This window comes from Panthera pardus, unplaced genomic scaffold (genome assembly GCF_024362965.1).
Source record: "Panthera pardus isolate Hobbes unplaced genomic scaffold, ASM2436296v1 HiC_scaffold_8, whole genome shotgun sequence".
NCBI classification, from domain to species: Eukaryota; Metazoa; Chordata; class Mammalia; order Carnivora; family Felidae; genus Panthera; species Panthera pardus.
In genome coordinates this window covers 3,630,261-3,653,266 of record NW_026527013.1, presented here as the reverse complement: position 1 = coordinate 3,653,266, position 23,006 = coordinate 3,630,261, and the positions used below count along the sequence as shown (strand labels likewise).

General features: G+C 59.7%; 2 protein-coding genes across 11 annotated transcripts in view; both read right to left on the bottom strand.

The window, feature by feature from the left end:
* The window catches only part of KDM4B (lysine demethylase 4B), a 131,065-nt gene extending 119,442 nt beyond the window's left edge, over positions 1–11,623 (bottom strand). For 4 of the 8 annotated variants that reach the window (XM_053897917.1, XM_053897919.1, XM_053897920.1 and 1 more), the window contains exon 1: positions 11,505–11,623. The gene's annotated coding sequence lies outside the window, so the exon portion shown is untranslated. The remainder of the gene's footprint in view (positions 1–11,504) is intronic. The other 4 variants (XM_053897918.1, XM_053897921.1, XM_053897922.1 and 1 more) reach the window with 3 other exon arrangements.
* Positions 11,624–16,183: 4,560 nt separating this feature from the next.
* Positions 16,184–23,006, bottom strand: part of UHRF1 (ubiquitin like with PHD and ring finger domains 1) — a 34,397-nt gene continuing 27,574 nt past the window's right edge. For all 3 annotated transcript variants that reach the window (XM_053896808.1, XM_053896809.1, XM_053896810.1), the window contains 4 exons: positions 22,826–22,985; positions 22,596–22,750; positions 20,898–21,002; positions 16,184–17,731 (listed from right to left, as the gene is read on the bottom strand). In XM_053896808.1, the coding sequence (XP_053752783.1) occupies positions 17,585–17,731; positions 20,898–21,002; positions 22,596–22,750; positions 22,826–22,985 (567 nt within the window). In that variant the 3' untranslated portion in view covers positions 16,184–17,584. The remainder of the gene's footprint in view (positions 17,732–20,897; positions 21,003–22,595; positions 22,751–22,825; positions 22,986–23,006) is intronic.

Sequence of the window (23,006 nt, the reverse complement as noted above, 5' to 3'; positions counted from 1 at the left end):
ACTATTTCCCTAATGGATTTTCACGTATTGGCTGCGCGCCTCTCAGCTCCCTGGAAGCGGAGACTTTCCCTGTCATCCCCGTTTTGGAGATAAGGGCAGAGACGGAAACCAGAGGTAGGAGCTCAGGGGCACGGGGAACAAGCCTCCAGCCGTCCGTCCCCCTCGGCCATCCTGCCTCGAGACCTCGGGCCATTTAAGACCGGCTGCAGCTGGGGAAGGCTATTTCCAAGCCATACTCGTACACGCGTCTCTCTCCCGGGTTTTCCCACGGCCAAAGAAGCATTCCAAGTTCCTGCAACTCCTTCCCGGAAACGTCTCGAGCTCTAAGTTCACAGCCCCCCAGCATGGCCAGCATCCATGCCGCAAACGCACAGCCCCGGGCGTAGCCTCCAGGACTCAGCAGCCTTCACAGCTGGTACGAGGTTCGAGGTTCGACGCTCCCGTCAAAGATGAAACGTATTGCAAGGTGCACGGGTGGGATCGGGACCCCGGCCCTGGAGCCCAACACCCCAGAGGGAGGGGCAGCACCGCAGGCGGGGACTTCAGCTTTTTCCACTTCCCCACGGCACCCCAATACAGGGCCCTCCGGGGGTCAGCCCCTGCCCTCCCCGAGGCAGGCTGTCCTGACCTCCTCCTCCTCCAAATGCTGGCTTGAATCCTACCTCCGTGAAAGGCTCAGGACCTCCCCTGGACTCTCCCCCAAGGGCTCTCCCTTGGCCGCACCCCGCCCGCAGTGGGTCAACGCCCTCCCCTCTCGCCCCTCGGTGGCCAGAGCTGGTTTGTGTTGGATCTGTCTCGTGTCTCCAGCTAGAGGCGGATAGCTCCAGAAATTCTGATGGCCCAGGAAGGGGGTCAAGAACGGGAGGCGGATGGAAGGGGCCAGTCTCCGCTAAGCGCCAGGCACCCCCACGGCCGGCTCAGCCCATCCAGGGCCTGGGGTCCCTCCCCAAGGACCGGCCTGGGGCGCGGGGGGGGGGGGGGACAGCATGGAGTGTGAAATACACAAAGCATGTTGGAGACTCAGTACCAACAAAACAAAAACCAAAGGAGCGTAAGACAACTCGGTGACTGTTTTGATAGCGATTACAGGCTGAAACGTTAACATCCGGGGGACGTCAGGTTCAGCAGAAATACATTAATCAAATGAATTTCATCTGCTTTTTTTACCTTCTGTGGCTACGAGAAAAACTCCAGTTACACAAGGGGCTTGCTTTTGTCTTTACCTGCCGGCACTCCCTTAGGAAAGGCATCTGCGTCCCTGTTTCCTGCTAAGGGTGTCGTAGCCTCAGCTCCCACATTTAGGTCACCGGTCCCTTCCGAGTTAGTTTCTGTATACGGCACGAGGCAGGGGACCAACTGTGTCACCAGGCATTCGGTTAGCGTTCCACGCGTGGACCCGTGGGGCGTCTTCCCACGAGCGCTGCACTCGGGACACCCCGGCTCATCCGTATCCTCTGCCAGAGGGACGGAAAGTCACCCACACACGGGCACGTGTCCTGTGCCCACAGGGAAGACGCCGGCCGAGCACGCGGGGGGAGGCGGGGCTGTCGGCACACCCCTCGTGGCCCTCAGCCCTCCCTGATCTGCCCAGATGCATCTCTGACTCACCCGGTATGGGGGTGCCACTACCCCTCGGGGGCAAGGGGGCATCCGCTTACCTCTTTAACCTCGCGGGGTAGGGGACACCCGGGCAGGAGCCGTGGCCCGCTTGCAACTCCATAGCCAGTGGGCTTCACGGGGCTCTGTGAGGGCTGCGGGGACGCTCCAAACCCAGCGACTGCCATCTAGGAGACAACTCCCACCCCCAGCAGGGCTGGGGCCAGGCAGTCCGGGAAAGGGAAGCGGCCCAAGGAGGCAGCTCACTTTTAAAAGCCACTGGCCGGGGGCGCCTGGGTGGCTCAGTCGGTTGAGCGCCCGACTTCGGCCCAGGTCATGATCTCACGGTCCGTGGGTTCGAGCCCTGCGTCGGGCTCTGTGCTGACAGCTCGGGGCCTAGAGCCTGCTTCGGATTCTGTGTCTCCCTCTCTCTCTGCCCCTCCCCAGCCTGTGCTCTGTCTATCTCAAAAATAAGTAAATAAACCTTTAAAAAATAAAAAAATAAAAAAAATAAAAAAAAAAGAAACGGGGCACCTGGATGGCGCAGTCGGTTAAGCGTCCGACTTCAGCCAGGTCACGATCTCGCGGTCCGTGAGTTCGAGCCCCGCGTCAGGCTCTGGGCTGATGGCTCGGAGCCTGGAGCCTGTTTCCGATTCTGTGTCTCCCTCTCTCTCTGCCCCTCCCCCGTTCATGCTCTGTCTCTCTCTGTCCCAAAAATAAATAAAAAACGTTGAAAAAAAAAAAAATTTAAAAAATAAAGGAAGCTCTCCAGGAGGCCCACTCAGGCCCTGGACGACGCACGGCCAACCGCGTCAGCAGGAACCAGGACACCCGTTCCTGACTCAGGCCATGGAGGGTTCCAGGCAGGGAGGTCCCAGTCCTACCGACCAGGAGGTGATCCCACAGAACACAGGATATGGACAAGCCAGGGTGGTGGGGGCCAGGGCCACACGGCTCTGTGCGGCAGACGCAGGGAGGCCCTGCTCTGCACACAGAGGTCCCGCAGGGGACCCCCTGGGCCGGCTTGGGCTGGAGGAAGAGGGCAGACAGGTGAAGACTCATCACGGAGGACAGGAGTCTGGAACCGTGCACACAAAGGGCGGCCTGAGCACCTCCTCCGGGTGAGCTGGGTCAGCACGCCTGATGTTCTAGAACTCTCTCATCCTCCAAACCTATCCCCAGACCCACAGGCCAAGTGTCCCCACACAGATGCTCAGTGAGAGAACCAGACACAAAAGGTCACATTTTGTATGATTCCATTTATGTAAAACGCTCAGAACGGACACATCCACAGACAGGATGGGGGTTTGTGGCTGCCCAGGGGCGCTGGGAGGCAGGGGGGAGTGACTATTTAATAGGCACCGTGTTTCCTTTAGAGATGATAATAACGTTCTGGAATTTGCTGGTTGTGATGGCCGCGCGGCTCTATAAATGCTCTAAAGCCAACGAACTGTCCGCTGAAAAGGGAGAATGTTACGGCATGTGACTATCTCCACAAAAATATATTTAAGGGGCACCTGGCTGGCTCGGTTGGTAAAACACGCAACTCTTGGTCTTGGGGTCGTGAGTTTGAGCCCCACACTGGGCACGGAGTCTACCTGAAATACGTATATACGTATTTATCACGTATGTTGTAGATATTTTTAAAAAGCACCACGGGGCAGGAGTACTTTACGAGGGGCTGCTCTACAAATTCAGGGTCTGGGCATCACACCAGAGCCAGTTGCTGGGGAGCTGTCCCCTGGCCCTCCCTGGTGACCTGAACGGCTCTGGTCTTAGACTCTAAGATCCGTGAGGGCAGGGCTGACCGCCCCCCCTTTCTCTTAGCCCCTCGGAACTTCGGGCAAACACACCCGAGAGACTCAGGCTTCCCTGCCTCCCCCGTGCTCTTCTCCCTACAGGCCCGCCAGGCCACGGCCCCCAGCGCCCCCCCCCCACCCCGTTCCTTGCCTGCCGGCTCGCCGTCACCCACGAGGACAAGGCTCAGCTCACGTGGTGACTCTTCTGTCACCACCCTGGCCACCACCCAAGCCAGCAGACGTTGCCCCTGCCCCGTGCTTCCACCGGCCCGGTTTGCATGTTATCTTGGCAGCCCCGGCCCCCCAGCCCCCCGGCCCCTCTGCCTTCCGCCGCGCGCCACGACCCCTGTGGGCAGGAGACGCTGCTCATCCGGCTGCCACGAACACCCGGCCGGGCCCAAGCGGGGTTGACGATACTGTCACACTCAACGGACACCGGCAGACGCCCTCAGATGGAGCCAGGGCCCCCGTGGCCGGGTTTCCAGCGCAAAGCCGCGGCCTGGCCGGGACCGTGAACGCGAGCCACTGGTCAGCAGGCCAGGAGCCAGGGGTGAGAGGCCTTCTGTGACTCTCGGTTTCGTACCTTCGCCTCGAGGTCGGCAGACCGCACGGCTTGGGCATTTGCAGAGGCCGCGGGACGCGTCACGGAGGCCACCGTGCCCACTCTGCCTGTGACCGTCGGCCTCGACCCGACAGCGCCCAGCGGCCGCAGCTCTCTCAGCGGCGGGCGAGCTCCGTCCGTCCGTCTGTCCAAGCACCCACGCTCCCTTCTGCGGGGCCCAGCGAGAGGCGCTCCCTGCGCGGAGTGGCCAGTTTCCCAATGAACGACACTGCCGGGCCGGAGGCGGGGGGGGGGGGGGGGGCCTGCCTCTGGTGCAAGCAGGACACGGCAGACGGGAGCGGCCGAGACCGCTCTGTGGCTTCCACACGCGGCCGCCCAGGAAGGCAGCGAGAAGGGGACGCCTTCTCTTCCAGAAGGGGTCAGCTGAACTAGCCTCTCCTGACTCCCTACTCTTCCTCGGGGAGGAGGACTTGGAATAACGCGGCGAATCAAGAGTTTAAATTCCAGGGGCTTTACTCACACGCAAGCGAGACACGAGCAATCCTCTCAACTCGTGACCAAGATAATCAGATCCATGCAGCCCGCCGACCTGAGATAGGAAGCCCACTGTGCCGAGGGCCGACGCTGATAGACGGGATTTTGACAGAAACAGGGGCGGGGGGGGGGGGTGGACAGCGGGTATCTGATTCGAAGGGGCCAGCGGCAAAACGACAGAATCTTCCGGTCAGGCCGCCTGGCCAGGGTCGCGCTCATTCGGGTGCCCAAGTGGAGACCACGCCAGCCGGCTCCCGGGCCGCCGTCCGGGCTGCGCAGAAACGCCGGGGCGTGCGGCCCATCTCCAACCCCGCTTAGGGGCCGGGGATCCCGGGCCCACCCCTGTCGTCACACCGTCACGGCGCCTGCCGGTGGCTGCGGGCTGGCTCTCGGTCAAACGGGGCCTCGGGGATCCGGCCCCTGGCTTGTTCCGCACAAAGCACATCTCCAGACGCACCGCCAGCTCGTCTTACACGCGTCGTCTCTGTCCACGTCCTCTCCCTGGAGCCCGGAGCGAGCGGCCACGAAGCCACAAAGGCAGGCCCACCTCCGCCCCTACCTGCCCGGAAGGTGCCACCATCTGGGGCGAGAGTCTGGACCGCCCCGCCCAGAGATCCCCTCTTCGCCACTCGCCGTACAGGCCCATCTGAGAAACGCAACTGGGATCACGGGCCGGCAACCGGGGCCAAATGCTACGTTAGTCCTTGTTCTGCTCTGTACCTGGGGACCCACCGGGGGGCTTGCTTTCTGACTACTCGCTCTTTGTCCACCGAGCAAAAGCACTCGAGGCCGCCACCCCCTGGAGTCACAGCCCAGAGCCGCAGGACAGCTTTGCGCTCCTCTGCTGCTAAAAGGCACGGCCAGCCGGCCGGCCGTGGGGCCAAGGCGGCTTCACACACCCTGTCCGGCAATGCCCTCACTTTCCCCCAGCGCCCTCGCATTCACCAGAACCGCCGACGCAGGGCAAGGAAAGAGGGGACGGAACGAAAGAAGGGAGAAACGGACAGGCAGAGGGAAAAGAAAGAAAGAGAAAAAAAAGACAGGCAACTTTGGAAAGCCAAGAAGCTCTGAGTAACCCTCTCCGGATTGTTTACTTCCATCAACTAAAGAAGGCATGACTGTAAATTAACGGTACGCTCTCTTGACAAGTCAGAACGGTCCTGGGAAGCTACCAGATCTGAGACACCAAAGACGTCCTTGGCTCGGGAGTCACACGTCAGCCGCTCTGCACACCCAGCAGCCGTGGTCGAAGAGAAAGGCAGAAAAAATGCTGCCAGGCGCAGTCCCGCACCCGACACGTGCCATCTGGCAGCCACCTGGCTGTCCACTAGCCCCACAAAGCTCAGCGTCCACACCCGTGAAAGCCACCTCTTCAGCGAGTCCCCGTGGAGACCCTGTGGCTGGTGACTGGGTGGCTCGGTCGGTTACGCAGCCAACGTCGTCTCAGGTCACGATCTCACAGTTCGTGAGTTCGAGCCCCCATCGGGCCCTCTGCTGCCAGCACGGAGCCTGCTTTGGATCCTCTGTCCCCCTGTCTCTGTCTCTCCCCGCCTTGGGCTCTCTCTCAAAAATAAATAAAAACTTTAAAAAACAAAAACATAAGGCGCCTAGGTGGCTCGGTCGGTTGAGCCTCCGACTTCGGCTCAGGTCACGATCTCACAGTTCGTGGGTTCGAGCCCCGCGTCAGGCTCTGTGCTGACAGCTCAGGGCCTGGATCCTGCTTCGGATTCTGTCTCTGTCTCTGTCTCTCTCTCTCTCCTTCTCAAAAACAATCAAAAATTTTTTAAATAAAAATTAAAATAAATAAAAAACAAAAAACAAAAACACAGAACCACCTCCCAGGACTCCACCGCCCCTTCCGACGCAGGCGCTGGTGGGTAAAGAGAATGGGTCAGATGCTTACAAAACAAAGTGATTGGGAAACGCGTCTTCCTTTTAAACCCTCAGCCTCTGCTAGACCAAAACAAACTCCTTAGGCCGAGAGGACTCCTTCCCAATCTTCTGAGAATATTTCTTCCCAATCTTCCGGGGTACAGTACAAAAGGGGGGAGCATGAGAAGGTCAGGCATCACAAACAGCAAAGTATTTGCCCCTGTTCACAGCTACTTTTTTTTCTTCCTTCATTTTGGGGTTGTTTTGGTGGATGAAATCATAACATTTTCTGTATTTCTGAATTTCCAGCAGTGTTAATTTCCCTTGAAACAAACCAGTACCCCCCCTTCTTTTAATCTAGAGTGCTTCGATGTAAAAAAGATAGAAATTCATTCATTCAACACAAGAGCGTTCACTGAACACCCACCGTGTGCCAGGCTGCCCTAGGTGCTAGGGAGACACGCGGCAGCCAAGACAGATGTCATTTCTATAGCGTGGACCTCACACCCTGGTGCAGGTGTCCCCAAACCACAGCCCAGAGCTCAAGCCCCGCTCACTACCTGTTTCTGCACAGCCTCCGAGCGAAGAATGGTTTTGACATTTTTAAATGATTAGGTGAGAAAAACAAAATCAAAAGAAAAATAGTTCATCACATGCAAAAAGTATGTGAAATTCACAATTCTGTGACCATGAATAAAGTTTTATTGGAAAACAGACACACTCGTTTATTTCCATACTTTCGTGCTACGATGGCAGAGCAGTGGGGACAGAGACTGGCCTGTAAAGCCAACACTATCTACTCTCTGACCCTTCACAAAAGGAGCTTCTGTCCTCTGAATGAGATGGACCATAAACACATAAACAGCTTAATATGTATTTACAGCAGGGCTAAATGCAAAGATGAAAAGGCAGGGTGGGGAGAGAGGGTGGTCGCAGGGGTGAGTTTAGGCAGTGTGGTCAGGGACGGCCTCTGAGCAGAGACCTGAATGACAAGGAGCCAGCTGGCTAGAAGAGTGCAGGGACAGCAAGTGCAAAGGCCCTGAGGCAGGGAAGCTGGTTAGGACTGAGGGAGCAGGCACGGGAGGGGGAGGGGGAGGAGGAGGGCGGGGAGAAAGGACAGATCACAGAGGACAGAGAAGGGAGGCCACGGGAAAGGGTCTCAAATTTTTTCCAGGGACAACAGGAAGCCACCAGAGGGTTCTGAGGAGAGGAAGACCGTTTTTACAGTCTCCAAAAGCTCCCTGAGGGAACAAGACTGAAAAGTGACAGACCAGATGCCAGGGCTACCCTCTCTAACCAACGAGACCCTCAAAATCCAATTCATCCAACAACAAAATCAATTCCTCAATCCACCCCGCCCTTGCTAATGGCGTGACACAAACTTTTCTTGTTAATGTCGTCGTTAAATCCATTTCGTTGTAGATCTGCAACCAGCTTATTAACAGACCCACGACTTTGGGGACATTTCTGTTCAGGAGGAGGCGAGATTAAGGACGTGAGTCACCTTCAAGTCGACTCAGAGAGAACTGTTAAGCAAAGTGACGGGAAGGGGTATGGCGGGGGGCTGGGGGGAGCAGGAGAGGTGAAAGCCTGGGCAGGGTGCCCAGGGGGGCTCGTGACGGGAACAGCCCTGAAGATCCCTGCACCATGGCGGTGGGGGGGCCTGGGGGAGTCTGGGGGTGTGCGCCTCTCCTGGAGCGGAAGCTACGGGCTGGGAAGGCCAGCGCGACAGTCAGGAAGGACCCGGACAGCCAGGCTGCGAACGGCCGGCCGGCACCGGCTACAAACACGGGCCCCTCCCTATTCAAGAACGGAGGGGAGGAGGGGGACAAAGGAAACCAGAACTTGAGGCAGATCGGGGTCATAACCAAATATCAGGGTTAAAGGCTAAGTGACAGGCTCTCAGGGTGACTGCGTGCCCCAGGGGACATCTGTGGTTGTCACACTGGGGGTGGCTCCTGACATCAAGTGGGTGGGGCCAGGGATGCTGCTCAGCCCCCTACGGTGCCCAGGACGGTCCCATGGAGAACAATCCAGCGCAACGGTGACAGGCAGAGGGAGCCCCGGAAAGAAGCAGATGGTTGCAGCAGCAGTCAACCCAGTCCCGCTCAGAGCTCCTGGTGCCACACGAGACACTCAGTCCCTCTCATCCCCTCTGATCCCCACAATGACCTACGGGGGGCTCTCGCTGTACCCATTTTACAGATGAGAAATGCAAGGCCCAGGGAAGGAAAGTGACTTACTCCAGAGGAGGGATTTGAACCCAGGTCCCTCAGACTCGGAAGCCTCTCTGGGGACAGGAATCCAGAGACACCGCCAAGAACAGCAGGTCAGAACGGGGTCCCGGTTCGGCCCTCTCCTCCGCTGCCCAGCACCCTCAGCCAGAAGCAGAGGCACGGGGGGCGGGGCAGGAAGGAGCTGGGGCACTGAGGCCCCACAGAGCAGCCCCGGGGGCAAGTCTCTGGGGCAGAACCAGGAACCCCGGCCGGCCCGGGCTGCGGGTGAGGCATGGTGGGGACCGAGGGGGTTTGCGGGGCCCTCCCAGTCGTGCCCTCTGCCAGGAGTTCATTTGTTCTCCACCCCCCGCCCCCCCCCCCCCCAGCTTGGTTCTTGAGCAAGCGACTGGCCCGAGGTCACACACACACAGCTCTGAACCGCACACGCTTCCAGATCCCGGGAAAAAAGCCACCCAGAAAGGCCCGTTAGCCAGCGCCCGGGTCCGTCAGCACGCATCCCCTGGTGCTGCCTGTTCCCTGAACCAGGACCCAGGGATGGGGAAGGGATGTCCCTTCCCCCGCTAACACCGAGGCCCCCTGAAGTTAGGAATTCTCCATAACCTGCTCCAGCGCTCAAACGTGCCCACTGTCACAGGTGTCAGATAGAACCCAGGAACAGATGGCCGAGCCCCTCCAGGGGAAGGGGGCGGGGCACTGGAGGGCAGGGGCGAGAAACCAGCAGAGAAGGCGGCCAAACGAAATGCAGGACCAAGTACAGAGTCGCCAGGGTGGGGGAAAGGGGCATAGTGGGGGGCGGGGGGGGGGTCGCTGTCCACCCCAGAGCCCAGAGGACTCCTGCAGGGTGGCACAGGGACAGGGAAACTACAACAAAGGCCGGGCGGGTCCTTCGTGACCCATCAGCAACACCTTTCAAGTCCAGTAGTTAACATTTCCTCAGCAGCCCACCCGCAAAGAGGAAAGGATTCGAAAACGCCAGAAAATCAATCGACCGAGACCCCTGTGTATCTATTTCAGGTCAAGGGCTACACGCTCACGCGAATGGACACACAGCTCACCGGCGGGGACGGACACAGCGGCCGCGTGCATCCGCCACAACACCTGGGCGCCTGTGTGCAACCGCACCCCCGCCCCCCCCTTTGCTCCCCAGCGGCGACGTCCCCCAGGGCAGGGCAGTCCGACCGGCACGGTGTCCCCCAGCACAAGTGGAAGAACACCGGGGTTGGCCAAGCATCCAATCAGAAACACGGAAAGAGGGCCAGCGAGTTTCAGAAAGCCTCGACTCAGACGATCACAAGTTGACTCCGCGACTTTCCCACTCCGTCCTTCAGGGTTCCAGAAAACAAACTGCAGGGAGGAGAGAGGCCATCCACGGCTCTCCCAGAGGTGGCAAGAAAAGGCTGACCAGCGACTTGACAATCCCTCCCCAAGCCTCAGAAGGAAGCTATTATTTGAGAATTAGGGGAGTCATTAGCTCTCGGATGGCACCGATAAAAGCCCGTAGAGTCGTCTAATGAGCCCGTCTTAGGGGCTTTCTGCCGCCTGGAGACAGCCACGTAAATGGTTGTGCAGAGCCGTGGGGCAGGGCACCCAAGCCTTAAATGCAATCCCGGTATCCTCAGACCCCAAGGCAGAGCCAGCACCCAATGGGACCCAAGGGAGCTTGCTGAACAAATGCCACCGGCAGAAACACACGGAAAAGAACACACCCCGCGCGTGCTACAGGATTACTGGACCCCGTGGAACAGAACCACCGTCCCGCTAGTTTCCTAACTCGGGAAACAGTTCCCCAGGTGCACCCGAATTAGGAAAACAAAAGCCTCCTCCCCCAACCAAACAGACGGGGACACACCAGAGCGCAGTCCAGGCCTCCCGCACCCCCAGAGGGGGGCAGAACAATCTCGCGGAAAGCCTTCCACCGCGCCCAGGTGGACACGCACCCCACGGCGCCCGGTGTCATCGCGCCCACCGCGCGCACACCCAGGCCCTCGCACGCTGCCGGGCCGGGGCTGGTCCCTTCCAGAACGAAGCCGAGCCCCAGCTCCCACGGGGAAGGGACGACATGGGACGGCCCAACGGGGTCGCCGCGGGGAGCGACTCCACAATCTATCTCTACAGAGACGGGGGTCTTCGGGACGACGACGGGGCTCGGAGGGGGAGGCACTGAGGGGACGCGTCCGGAAGCCGCGAGGTGCATACCAAGTGGGCACGGTTTTTTAATTTAAAAAATCCAGACTGCACGCCTCTCTTCGGGGGCAGGTGTGGAAGCCGCGACGGCGCGGCGGGCTGCCTCGGGGCGGGGGTGGGGGGCAGCGACGGCCACGGCGGGGGGCGCCACCGGGCAGCGCCCGGGCGGCCCCACCGGGGCGCGCAGAGCGGCGGACGCGCAGGCGGGCGCTGGCCGGGGCCTGGGAGCGCCGGCGCTCGCGAGCTCTCCGTCTCGGCCTCTCTCCTCATTTTGTTTAATTATCAGGATTGTTGTGAATAATAAAGAGGGGCCCAGCCGGGCAGGGCCGGGCCGGGCCGGGCCACCCACGCTGTCATCTTTTGTGCAGGGCCGGCGGGGACGCCCCGGCCCAGCCCCCGCGCGCCCCCGGCCCCGGCCCGGACGCCCCCGCCTCCCGCCCCCGGGCCCGCCATTGTCCGGCCGCGGCCGCCCCCGCCCGAGGCCCCGCCGGGCGCCCCCCCCCCCCGGGCCGGGCGGTTAACGCCCCCAACCGCCTCGCGGGCCGGGACAAAGCGCGGCGGCCGCGGCCCGAGCAGGCCGCGCCCGAGGCCTGGGCCTCGAGTCCCGGGCGCCCGCCCGCAGCCCGGGGCGCGGCGCGGGGGCGGCGGCGGCGGCGGCTGCGGCGGCGGCTGCGGCGGGGCCCGAGCTCCGACGCGGCGGCCGCCTCCCCGCGGGCTCACCTGAGGCGGCGCGCGCGGCCCGGTCCGGAGCAGCGGCGCGCGCTCCCCCGCCCTCGGCGTCGCACCCCCAGGCCCCGCTCGGGCCGGGCCCCGCTCGGTCGCTGGCGGCCGAGCCCTCCGCGAGCGCCCCGGGCGGGGCTTATGAGGCCGCGCGCCAGCTCCGCCCTGGCTGCCATTGGGCCCCGAGCCCACGCCCGCGCGCCCATTGGCTGTCGCTGACAGCTCCGCCCCTCCCCTCCGCCGGGCCCATCAACATCGCACGACCCGCCCCCCGCGCGCCTCGATTGGGCGGGTGCAGGCCCTGGTCTCGTCTCCCCATTGGCTGGCCGAACGGGACACGCCGGCGCCCACCCACGTGCCCGCTGACCGGCTCCGTTTTCATTGGAAGCGGCGCACGCCAGTCAAGGGAGCAGCCACCAACCCGACGGTGGCTGGGCCTCGGATTGACAAGGGCGCCTCGGGGACCGCCCAACGACCGCACCGGGGCAAGTGAGCATTGGCTTGCGGGGTGAGCCCGAGGCGCGGACTGGCTGAGGCGAATGCCAATCAGGGCCCGGGCCCCGCCCCGGTTATCAGGCTGCAACTGAGTACGTGAGACCTAGCACAACATCAGCACCAGGCCGGGGTGGCACGGCGACGGGGTTCGAGACTCGCGGCCGGAACTTGGGCGCAGAGTTTCCCACTCCTTTAAATCCCGAGGGGGGAGACAGCTCCGGTGCAATCCATTTAACGAAAGAACTGGAGAAATATAAAGTCAGGCAGCAAGCGCCCCTCCCCTGCCCCCCCCCAAAAGCCAAATTTATTTCCATCACAATCAACAAACCTTTGCAAACCTGCAAGGCCCTCGGGGTAGTTAGGTGCGCTTCCCCGAGTTCCCTAACACAAGACGGTCCCTAACACCAAGGTTCGAAGGTCCGCCGGGCTCCACGCCTCACTGGGACCTCTCTGGGCCTCGGTTACCCCCGTGAAGTCGCTAACGACGGTAACAGCTCCCTCCACCGCCTGCCCCTCCTCCAGGGATGTTGCAAGAATCGAGTGGGACCAGACACACAAAGGGCTTGCGTGGGTGGCTTCTCATGAGTGGGTTTACCACTGTCATCGCTGTTACCACTTGCGCAGTAGACAGCAGTGGGGCGCGCACCGGGCCGCAGGCAGGCATGCAGATCAGCCGCAGGAGTTTCTCCAGTAACATTGTAAATATTATCCACCCTGGACCCCGGGAGGTCAGGTACTTCATGCAACGCCTTCAGCGGTTACAGGCTGCAGCGCAGGGTGCAGCCGTTGCCAAGGCGGTGCTCTACACCAGAACTAGGCAGGGAACTTAGGGAACTTAGGGCACAGGGCGCTCTACAGGACTTTCAACCGTGTAGCAGTTTAACAAGAGGTGGGTCTACATGCCCAGCCCTGGAGCCATCCCCTACACACGCTGGTGAGCAAGCCGCAGAATGGCCCAGAACTCTGTATCCAGCAACCGACGTTATGGACACAAACACAGAGACCAGTGTCGTGTGGTTTCTAAGGGCACGCATCCGTGTCAAGGCACACAGAAAGGCCGCCCTGAAATGGAGAAAAGGAAACCTTTGGAGAGGGGATAGATCCGCACTGCTAAAAAGAGTGGTCCGTGGGGATGTGAATCTGTTCAGGGAGGTTTTCAATTCTCATGGGACTATATTCATACATTCCTCGTGTAGTTTAAATTTAATTTTAAAGATGCCAAGTAGTAACTGCCCCCAAGGAACTCCCTAACCAGTGGGAAAGACAAACGCATTTGATCATGGCAACACGGCATCCACGATGCAATAATGGAGGGGATCCCCCCCACTCACCACCACCCCCCCTTATTCTACTTCCAAGTTTATCCTCTAAGACCGTAAATACCAGGTGTTTGGATTTCACAGACTCTGAAATCCTTTTTTTTTTTTTTTTTTAATTAGAGCACCTAAATAGGTTGCCAACTTTCTCATCTTGTGTACGGAGACTTTAAAACACCACCTATTATGTAAAAATCTGAACGATTGTAGAATCCAGATGGGAGGAATATTCTAGGGTTCACCATAACTTTGTTTGAAAGTTTGCATAACAAAAGGTTAGGAAAAAAGCATAATCGTTGCCATTTAATTAAAAAAGTGTCCTGTGCAAAGTAGGAAGGAAACACTCAGAATTTTCGAAGGGACAAATTCGCATGGGGATAAATCACCTGGGTTTTCTCCAAGTCTTTGCAGACAGGTGCGAATCTCAGGAAAGGCTGGTACTGGGAGCCACCCCGGATCTCTCCCTGAACAGGCCAGGGGGCCTTCTGCACCAGCCCCGGAGGGGCTGAGAGAGAGGGAGACAGAATCCCAAGCAGGCTCCGCAGCATGGAGCGTCACGTGGGGCTCAAACCCATGAACCGGAAGATCGTGACCTGAGCCAAAACCAAGAGTCAGACACCTGACCGACTGAGCCACCCAGGTGGCCCTGGAGGGGGCTCATTTCTAACTGGTCTTCATCTTCCCCAAAAGGGCAAGGTACAGGGCTGGGACTCCCCTCCCACACACAGGCCAGTCTAATGCATAAGTGGAGATGGTTGGAAAGGCATCGCCTTTGTGTTTAAAACAAAAAAAAAAAAATTCCTTTTTAGAAGTACATGCAGAGGAGGAATCCCAACGTTCCGTTTCACTCCAAGTATGTATCACTGGACATCCGTGTAGATTTCACATTTTTGAACACGCACACGAATATGCACACGCCGGACCACCGCTCACATCTGTTCGTTTCCTAAGGTGCGAGACAGGGTGGTAACTCGGGAAATGAACAGAAATGAAGAGATAACCGGCACAAGGCAGTAGGTCTTTTGACTTTTTTTTTTCCGCATATATCCAGTTTTCAAATGTTCCAAAGGGATCACGAGCCAATTTTATAACCCAGAGTAGAATAAAAGAAGGGAGGTTTACGTTAAAAACTCAACGAGGGATGCCTGGGTGGCCCGGTCCGTTAAGCATCGGACTCCGTTTCCGCTCAGGTCATGATCTCGCGGTTCGTGGGTTTGAGCCCCAACATCGGGCTCTGTGCTGACAGCTCGGAGCCTGCCTGGGATTCTCTCTCTCTCTCTCTCTCTCTCTCTCTCACTCTCTCAAAATAAATAAACTGAGAAAAAAACATTAGGAAAAATGAAGTCAACCAGGTGGGGGCAGTCAGTTAAGCGTCTGACTCTTCATCTCAGCTCAGGCCATGGTCTCGTCATTCATGGGTTCGAGCCCGAGTCAGGCTTTGTGCTGACAGCGATGCAAGGCCTGCTTGGGATTCTCTCTCTCCTCTCTCGGCCCCTCCCCTCGCTTTCACGTAAACTTTCTCTCAAAGTGAATAAAAAACTTAAAAAAAGATCACAACAAAGTCAACCGGGTGGATTTAAACGGGTGGTTAATCCGTATAGTGGAATATTATTCAGCCTTTAAAAGGAGTGAAACAGTGACACGTGTTCCCATGTGAAGACCCCCGAAAGCACGACGCTCAGCGGGGGAACCAGACACGAGAAGCCACGCAGGGTGTGAGTTCACGCGTGTGAAACGTCCAGAACAGGCTCATCCACGGATGGGAAGGGGGCTCGTGGGGGCCGGGAGAGGGGGATGGGATTCCTTTTTAGGGTGAGAATGTTCCGGAACGAAAGGTGATGGTCGCGGGACTCTGAACATATTAAAAACGAGTTAACTGTACACTCTAAACGGGTGAACTTGAGGGCAACGCGAAGCGTATCTCGATAAAGCGGTTACATAACCATAAAAACCAAAGCAAACCAGGAAAGAAATACGCCTAATATTGTGATCGCTTCTGCCCGGCATTTCCACAGTTTCCTGGGTTTCGCTAATTTTTAACAAGAGACGTTGTTCGTGACTTTTAAAATGAGAGAAACGTCCAAAAAGCCAACAGTCTCGACCACGAACCCACCTCCGTGTGCTCTGCCCCTGGGGGCTGGGGGGCCGGCCTGGGGCACGTCTGGGGCACTTCCTCTGCGCGTTCACACTTGACATTTGACACACCACGAAAATGACCCATGCCAAGTGTTACAACTCGAAGGACTGGAGTATTTCCGCAGAGGAGCACAACCATCAGCAAACCTAGAACATTCCCCTTGCCCCGCGAGGCAGCCCGGCCCCTTTAGCTCTCTGCCCTGCCCCCACCCAGCATGCTTTCAAGGGCGCGCGTGATGCATCGCGAGGACCAAACGGGGCAGCTGCGCCCTTCCCTGCAGTGGATGGTTAACCCGTCACCATCTTCACCTCCAACTTCTGCTGGAGACAAGAGAGCGTGTCAGGCCGTCAGTAGCCCCCTGGCCCGCAGAGACCTCTCTAGGATCGTGTGACTTCAGGCCGAGCTCCTAACGGAGGGGGTGGCTGTCCGTTTCCTCACACGTAAACGGGAACAGTACCCCTGACCTTGGGGAGCAGGAAGTGAGCCCTGGTTCCAAGCCGGAAGGCTGGATGCGGCCCCTCGGCTCGGGCTGGCGGGCCCTGTAAAAGTCCCAGCCCAATCACGGCACACCGCCTTGTCGTCGGTCCGTCCTCTCCTCTGAAGAGGACAGATGCCACCTGCCAGGCCTGTCTTCCTGGGGCTTTCGTGAACAGAACGCGAAATACGGGGAACCGAAGAGGTCCCCGCCTGGCAGACCACAAAACCATCCGCCGACAGAAGACACAACCCAATGCATCTGTAAAAGGCGTTTATTCCAAGAATCTAAAATTTGGACAAAGAATATTGAACTGTTTAGAAAAAGCCTACACAGGATTTCGCGGTTTCTTCCTAATACATTAACAACCTAATAATAAGGAAAAAAGAAAGACTTTTTAAAACGATACCACTCCAGTTTGTCTGCAGTTATGGGATTTAAAATATTCCTGTTCTATTGAGGTAAAAGCTGCAAACTTTGGTAAAGTTAGAAAAATTAACAAATCATTCCAAAAAAAATACAAAACCAAAAAAGAAAAGAAAACAAAACAAAACCAGAAACACAACCAAACCCTAAGTTATAGTTTTCTTGGTACATATACAATAACTACAAAAAAATTTCATTCAGAAAAAAAGTACTTAAAAAAAATTCCCTCTTAGAATTCTCGATCGGGGAGTTGAAAATTCAGTGGAAAGGATGGACAAAAAAGAAATCTCCCCCAAACACTCACCCGCTATCGGGAAGAACAGGTTAACCACAGTTTTAGGATCTGGTTGGCATTTTCGACAATTCAGTGCTAAAAAGAGAGCCCCACGTTTCCAACAGAAGAAAAGACCCAAAGGCACTTGAACATGGCTTCGAACGTCCGCTTCCGTGGCGCGGCAGACGAGACAGCGGGCACTCGGCCGCCCGCCCAGCCCCGCGCCCAGGTCCGGGGGCGGCGGCTTCGGGGCGACTCCTGTCCGCTCACCCCGGGGAGGAGGGCTCTGCGTGGGGCGGCTGCCACGTGAAAGCAAACTTGGGGGATGGCTTCGGGGCCGGAGGGGGCTCCTCGCTTCTTGTCACCCTCCCTGTGGGTGACGCGGGGCCGGCCACCCCCGGGCCGCCAGCAGGCGCTGCCTTGCTGGCTTCTAGGCGACAGGACGCGCGGTCAGGGAGATGCGCTCGCTTTCAACTTTGGAGGCCGAAGCCACGCACCTTGAAAAAGACTGTTCTGGGCGGCCGGGCGCCTTCTGGCTCGGCGGCGGCGGGAACTTCTGGGAACTTGGCGCCGGGAACACGAGCAGCCTTCGCGCCAAGGCGTTTTGAATTCCATCTTCGGAAAAAATTGTTTGTGTTTGTTGTTCTGCTGATAAACTGCAGGCTTTGTATTTTTCTAAAACCAAAACACAACACTGAGAAGTCCAACTTTCTTTCCTTCTTTCTTCGAGCCGTAATACAAACTCCGGGAAATGTGTCGGTTAAAACAAAACAAAACAAAACAAAACAAAACAAAACCAGGAAGACGAGGCTTTTTAGGGAGTGGAGGAAAAGCTACCTGTTTAAGTTAAGCCCACTAAAAACAAAAGAGGGGGCCAAGACCCCTGTGACACGTTTTTTTTTTTTGTTTTTTTTGTTTTTTTCCAAAAAAACACTACCGGCGAGAAGCGTTTGAGGATCACCGCCCACTGCCGTAGCCGGGGAAGAGCTGGTTGAGGATGGCCTGTAGCGGCTGGTTCACCTGCATGGCATAGCTCCGGCCCAGGTCGTAGCGGCAGGCCGGGCAGCTGAACACCTGCGCCCGGAAGGATCTGTCCAGGCAATCCTGCAAGACAGAGGGGGGGTGAGCGGCACCGTCCGAGCCAGCCGCCCGCGTCCCCAGGACGGAGCCAGAGACAATTACCGACGTCTCACGGGGTCCGGAGGCCCCTCCTGACCGTCGGTCTCGCTTTCTACCTCTAGCCTGGCCTCCCCGGGGCTCCTCACGGACTCCAACCTCGTCCCGGCCTCCAGGCCTCGGTACTGAGGTCACGCTGCCCCTCAGCTCTGTCCTCTGGCTCTCCTGGCACCCACGCCTCGGCTCGGGCCGCCTCCTCAGAGGGCCCTTCCTTGATGACCCTCGAATGTCAGAAGCGGCCCTCACCCTACCTGTCTTTTTTTTTTTTTTTTTTTTTTTTGAGAGAGCACAAGCTGGCGGGGGCAGGGGGCGGGCAGAGAGGGGGAGACAGGATCCGAAGTGGGCTCTGCACGGTCACCACTGAGCCCGATGCTGGGCTCAAACTCACGAACGTGAGATCAGGACCTGAGCTGAAGCCAGACCTTCCCCCCCACCCCCCGTCTTAAAATGGCACCTTCCACCTTCCGGGAATCCTCTTCCACGAATGTCCTCGTGGGACACGGACCAGACAGTCCCCACCAGCACCAAGCACAGGACCCCCACGTGTAGTACGTGCTCCATAAACGTGTGCTGGTGGGGAGACAGGGAGGAAGGGAAGAAAGGATCTCTGGCCCTGAGCCAGATTTCCGTCTGGGTTCCAACTCGATTCTCAACCGAGCGACCGCTGGAGAAGGAAGCCGGGTGGGGAGAGCGGAGCAGCGGACCAGCCCGGGAGAGCCGGCCGCCCGCTCTCACAAGCGGAGCCGCCAGGCACCCGGCCGGGACCCCGCACACAGGGATGCGAGCACCGGTGGGCGTGCACCCCTGATGGCTGGCGTCGGGCGCCTGGGGGAAAGGACACACTCGACACAGGAGAAGGCCTGCTGGTGCCACGGCACATCCGACCGCCGTGTGCAGCCTGTGGCTTCCCGTCTTAGTCGCGAAACTCCCGCATCCTTGCCAGTAAGGTCTACGGCCCTGATTCCGGGGACGAAAAACACGACTAAGATTCGGGTCCACGCTCAAAATTCCGGCTGTGGACTGCTGCGTTGTTCACGACGGCCACGAGATGGAAACACCCCAAGCGTCCATCCACACGCTGGGATATCATCCAGCCTCAGGGAGGAGGGACGTCCTGTCGCCTGCCACCGCGTGGACGGACCCGGAGGACACCGCGCGCAGTGACAGGAGCCGGACACAGAAGGACACGTCCCGCGTGACCCCACGCACAGGGGGTCCCCAGAGGAGTCCCGTCCACAGGGACAGAGAGCGGATGGTGGGAGCCAGGGGAGGGGCAGGGGGCGGGGAGTCCGTGCTTCCTGGGGGCAGGGTCTCAGTCTGGGGAGGCGGAAAGTTCTGGAGATGGAGGGTGGGGGTGGCTGCACGACAGCGTGGGTGTGCCTGATGTCAGAGAGCTGTGCGCTTAGAGATGGTGAATAAGGCAAGTTTTACATTGTGGGCATTTTACGACAATAAGATAATTTTTTAATCAAGTAAAACCAAAGTCAGGGCACCTGGGTGGCTCAGTCGGTGGACTGACTTTGTGGCTCAGGTCAAGGTCTCACGGTTTGTAAGTTCAAGCCCCACCATCGAGCCCACGTTGGATCCGGGGTCTCCCCCCTCTCTGCCCCTCCCCCACTTGCTCACGCGCACTCTCTGTCGCTCTCAAAAATGAGTAGACGTCAAAGAAAACAAACCAACCAAAATCAGATGCTAGGACGTGGGGGCCAAGGCTGCCTTCCTGTAGTACCCCTCCCCCCCACCCCTCGAGGCGGAGGTTCTTGCCAGGGATCAGCAGCGGGGACAGACCCACGTGCCAGCAGCCCGTCCATCCACGGCACCCACACCGGCTCCACGGCGAGGCTCGCGGCCAGACCCCCCACCATCCGCTCCTTCTCTGTGGCCTGACCTGGAGCACAGCACCTGTCACCTGGAGTCTGAAGGTGTCACTCCATTCCTTTGCACCGAGTCAACTGAGGCTCAGAGTGGCCGGGTGGCTCTCCAAGGCCACACAGCTGGGAGGGGCAGAGCCTTGCTTGGGACACACGGGGCATCTCTCCCCGGCCACACGGCTGAAGGCACCGATCGGGCCACGAGGCAGGACAGCGGGGCCCAAAGATGGAAAAGCGAAGGGCCTGACCCGCCACACTGCTTGGCGGTCTGAGCCCCTCCCCTGGCGTGACGGCTAACACTGAGGCCTGCACAGAGACGGCCCGAAGGCGAGAAAGGAGGCCGGCAACTCAGACAGCCAGGGCAGGGCGCTCGGGAGGCAGGGACAGCCTGTTCTCAAACTGCCTGCCCGCGCCGCACTGAAGTCCCTACCAACCGACTCTGACCAGAAGACACGGCAGAACGACCCACCCCACCGAGCAACTCTGCCTCCGGGGGACGCTGGGTGGTGTCGGGGACAGCTGTGGCTGTCAGGACTGGGGGTGCCTCGGGGAACCGAGTGGGCGGGGCCAGGGATGCCGGTAGCCCCCCCCCCCCCCACAGTGCCCGGGATGCCCCCGCCCACCCTGTCTCGGCCCCTCCCAGGCTACCCTCCCGCCCACCCTCCTAAGACGCCCACCCTCCTAAAACGGACTACCCTCCGGGCCCACCTCCCACCCCTCGTCCCTTCAAGGCCCCCGCTGCCTGCCCGTCCAGGCTCCTGCCCCTGCCGCTCTGCCTACCTGGGATGCTGCCTCCACTAGGAAGCCCTCCCTCCTGCCCGCCCTTCCCGCCCCGGACCCACAGCCATGGTGGGGGTTGGGGGAGAATGTTCCAGGGGAGGGGGGACCAGAGAACACTCCCAAGGCAGGCAGGCGAGGGCCTGCTGGAGAGACAGGCACAGGGCCCCTATGGCTTCAGGCCACAGGGAGGTGGGCAGCAGCAGCCTAGGTCCCCAGTTTTACTCTGCAGCACGCCGGAGGCACGGGAGGATGAGGTGCAGGGCAGGGGGGTGACGGGAGCCCGGGACAAAGGCCGGGAGGCCACCTGGACAGCCACGACCAGGCCCCGGGCAGCCTGGGGGCCTGGAGCACGTGGCAGCAAAGCCCCCGTGCCAGGGGGTGGCAGCAGGCGCGGGGCAGTCCCTTCAGCAGCTTCCGGCCCGGCCCGCAGCCGCCCCTCTCACCTTGCACACGTTGTGCTGGCACACGGTCGTGATGGGGCGAAACACCAGCTCTTGGCAGCAAATGCACTGGAACGTCTCCTCCACTTTACTCAGGAACTTCTGGAACTGGAGGAAGGAGAGCGTGTGAGCCGAGCCCACCTCTGACCAGCACGCCCACCCAGGGCGGAGGCACCTGTTGCCCGCCCCCGGTTAACACAAGAAAACAGCGGCCCCGAGAGGCCCCGAGTCCGGGGTGGGCTCGTGAGCAGCTGCTTGGGCGTCGGGGTCCACCGCTGGGGGCCGCAGAACAAGGCCTGTCAACGTGGAGCTCAGAGGCCAGGGTAGGGGGACCAAAGATGGGACAGGCGGGGCCGGGAGGACGACACACGGCCGGCTGGGTCACGGCCCCCAAGACGCCACATCTGAATCCCGGGACTTGTGGTGTCACCTCGTGAAGCTAATGGGACTTTGCAGACGGGTTTAAGGACGCTGAGACGGGACACTGCCCTGAGTTATCCAGCTGGCCCCACGTCATCACAAGGGTCCCTGTGAGAGGGAGGCGGGGCCCGGAGCGACGTGTGGGGCCCAAGGACGCGGCATTTGCAGACGCCGGGGAAGCACGGGAAATGGGTCCGGCCCTGGAGCTTCTGGAAGGAGCCGGCCCTGCCCGCACCTGGCTTTGGCCCCTAGGCACTCATCCGGGCTTCTGCCCTCCAGAACTGCGAGAGAATGAGGGTTTGTGTTGCTACGAGCTCCCAACTCCGTGGTCATTCGTCACGGCCGCCGCAGGAGTCCTGAGCAGGAGCACTTCGGGGGAAGGTCCTCGCGGCCGAGGGACCGTGAGGGCGAAGGCCCCGAGACAGGATGACCGGGACCAAGAGCCGGGGTGGCTCAGTCGGTGAAACACCTGGCTCCTGCTCACAATCCCACGGTTCGTGAGCTCAACCCCCACATCGAGCTCTGCACCGACAGCGTGGAGCCTGCGTGGGATTCTCTCTTTCACGGTCTCCCTGTCCTTCCTCTGCTCGCTCGCTCTCTCGCCAAACAAAGAAACTCAAAAAAGCACGACAAACGAAAAGAGGACATCAGAGTCGACAGGCAGGCCCTGAGCGTACATAAAGGACTCTGGAGAGCGAGGCACAGGCCGCGGTCGGGGGCCACCGGGCTGCTCGCTTTCAGTGACCCGTCCGTGTCATTTGCTACACTCAGAGCAGGAGGACCGAAAACAGACGGGCCTGGTTTGGCGGTTCCTTAGAAAGCGGAGCACAGACTGACCTGACGATCCGGCGCCTGGGACTATGCCCGAGAGGGGAAAGCTGGGGACGTGCCCCCTCGGCGGGGGCGTATTTGCTTTGCACTGCTGTGTGCAGGGACAGAAGCCAGACACAGAAAGAACGTCCCACGTGACCGCACGCACAGGGGGTCCCTAGAGGAATCCCGTCCACAGAGACAGAGAGTAGATGGTGGGAGCCGGGGGTGGGGGGGGCGGGCGAGTCAGCACGTCACGGGAACAGAGGCTCAGTCTGGGGAGATGGAAAGTTCTGGAGACGGGTGGCGGGGGCGGCTGCACGACAGCGTGCGTGTGCCTGAGGCCGCTGAGCCATACGCTGAACGTGGTGATGATGCTGAACTATCTCTACCCGTCACGTAATCAAGGGTGAGGGGAGAGGCCGCCCAGGCCGGGCGAGTGGGAGGGTGGGGGGCGGGGGGGGCGCTCACCGGCCCGTCTTTGAGCGACTTCAGGATCTCGCTCCACAGCTTAGTGTTGTTCTCGTCCTCCTTGATGAGGCTGCTCTGCTGGGCCGTGAGGCTATAGGGCTCCACCTTGCTTTTCTTAGGTGTCCCTCGCGGGGACCCAGCGCCGGTCTTGCCCCCTGCTGGGACAGAGCGGAGTGGGTGAGGGCGGGCGGCCGAGCGCGCACGTGGGCGCCGCCCGCAGAGACACCTACCTCCGGACTTGCACTTCCGCTTGCCCTTGCCCTTCTTGGGGGAGGTGAAGCCCCCCTCCTCGTCCTCGTCCTCGTCCTCGTCCTCCTCCTTGGCCTCCCTCTTGCTGTTCTCCTTCTCCTTCTCCCTCCTGGCCCGGGCCTCCAGGTAGCCTTCCGGGTACTGCAAAGGGTCAAGTCGGGC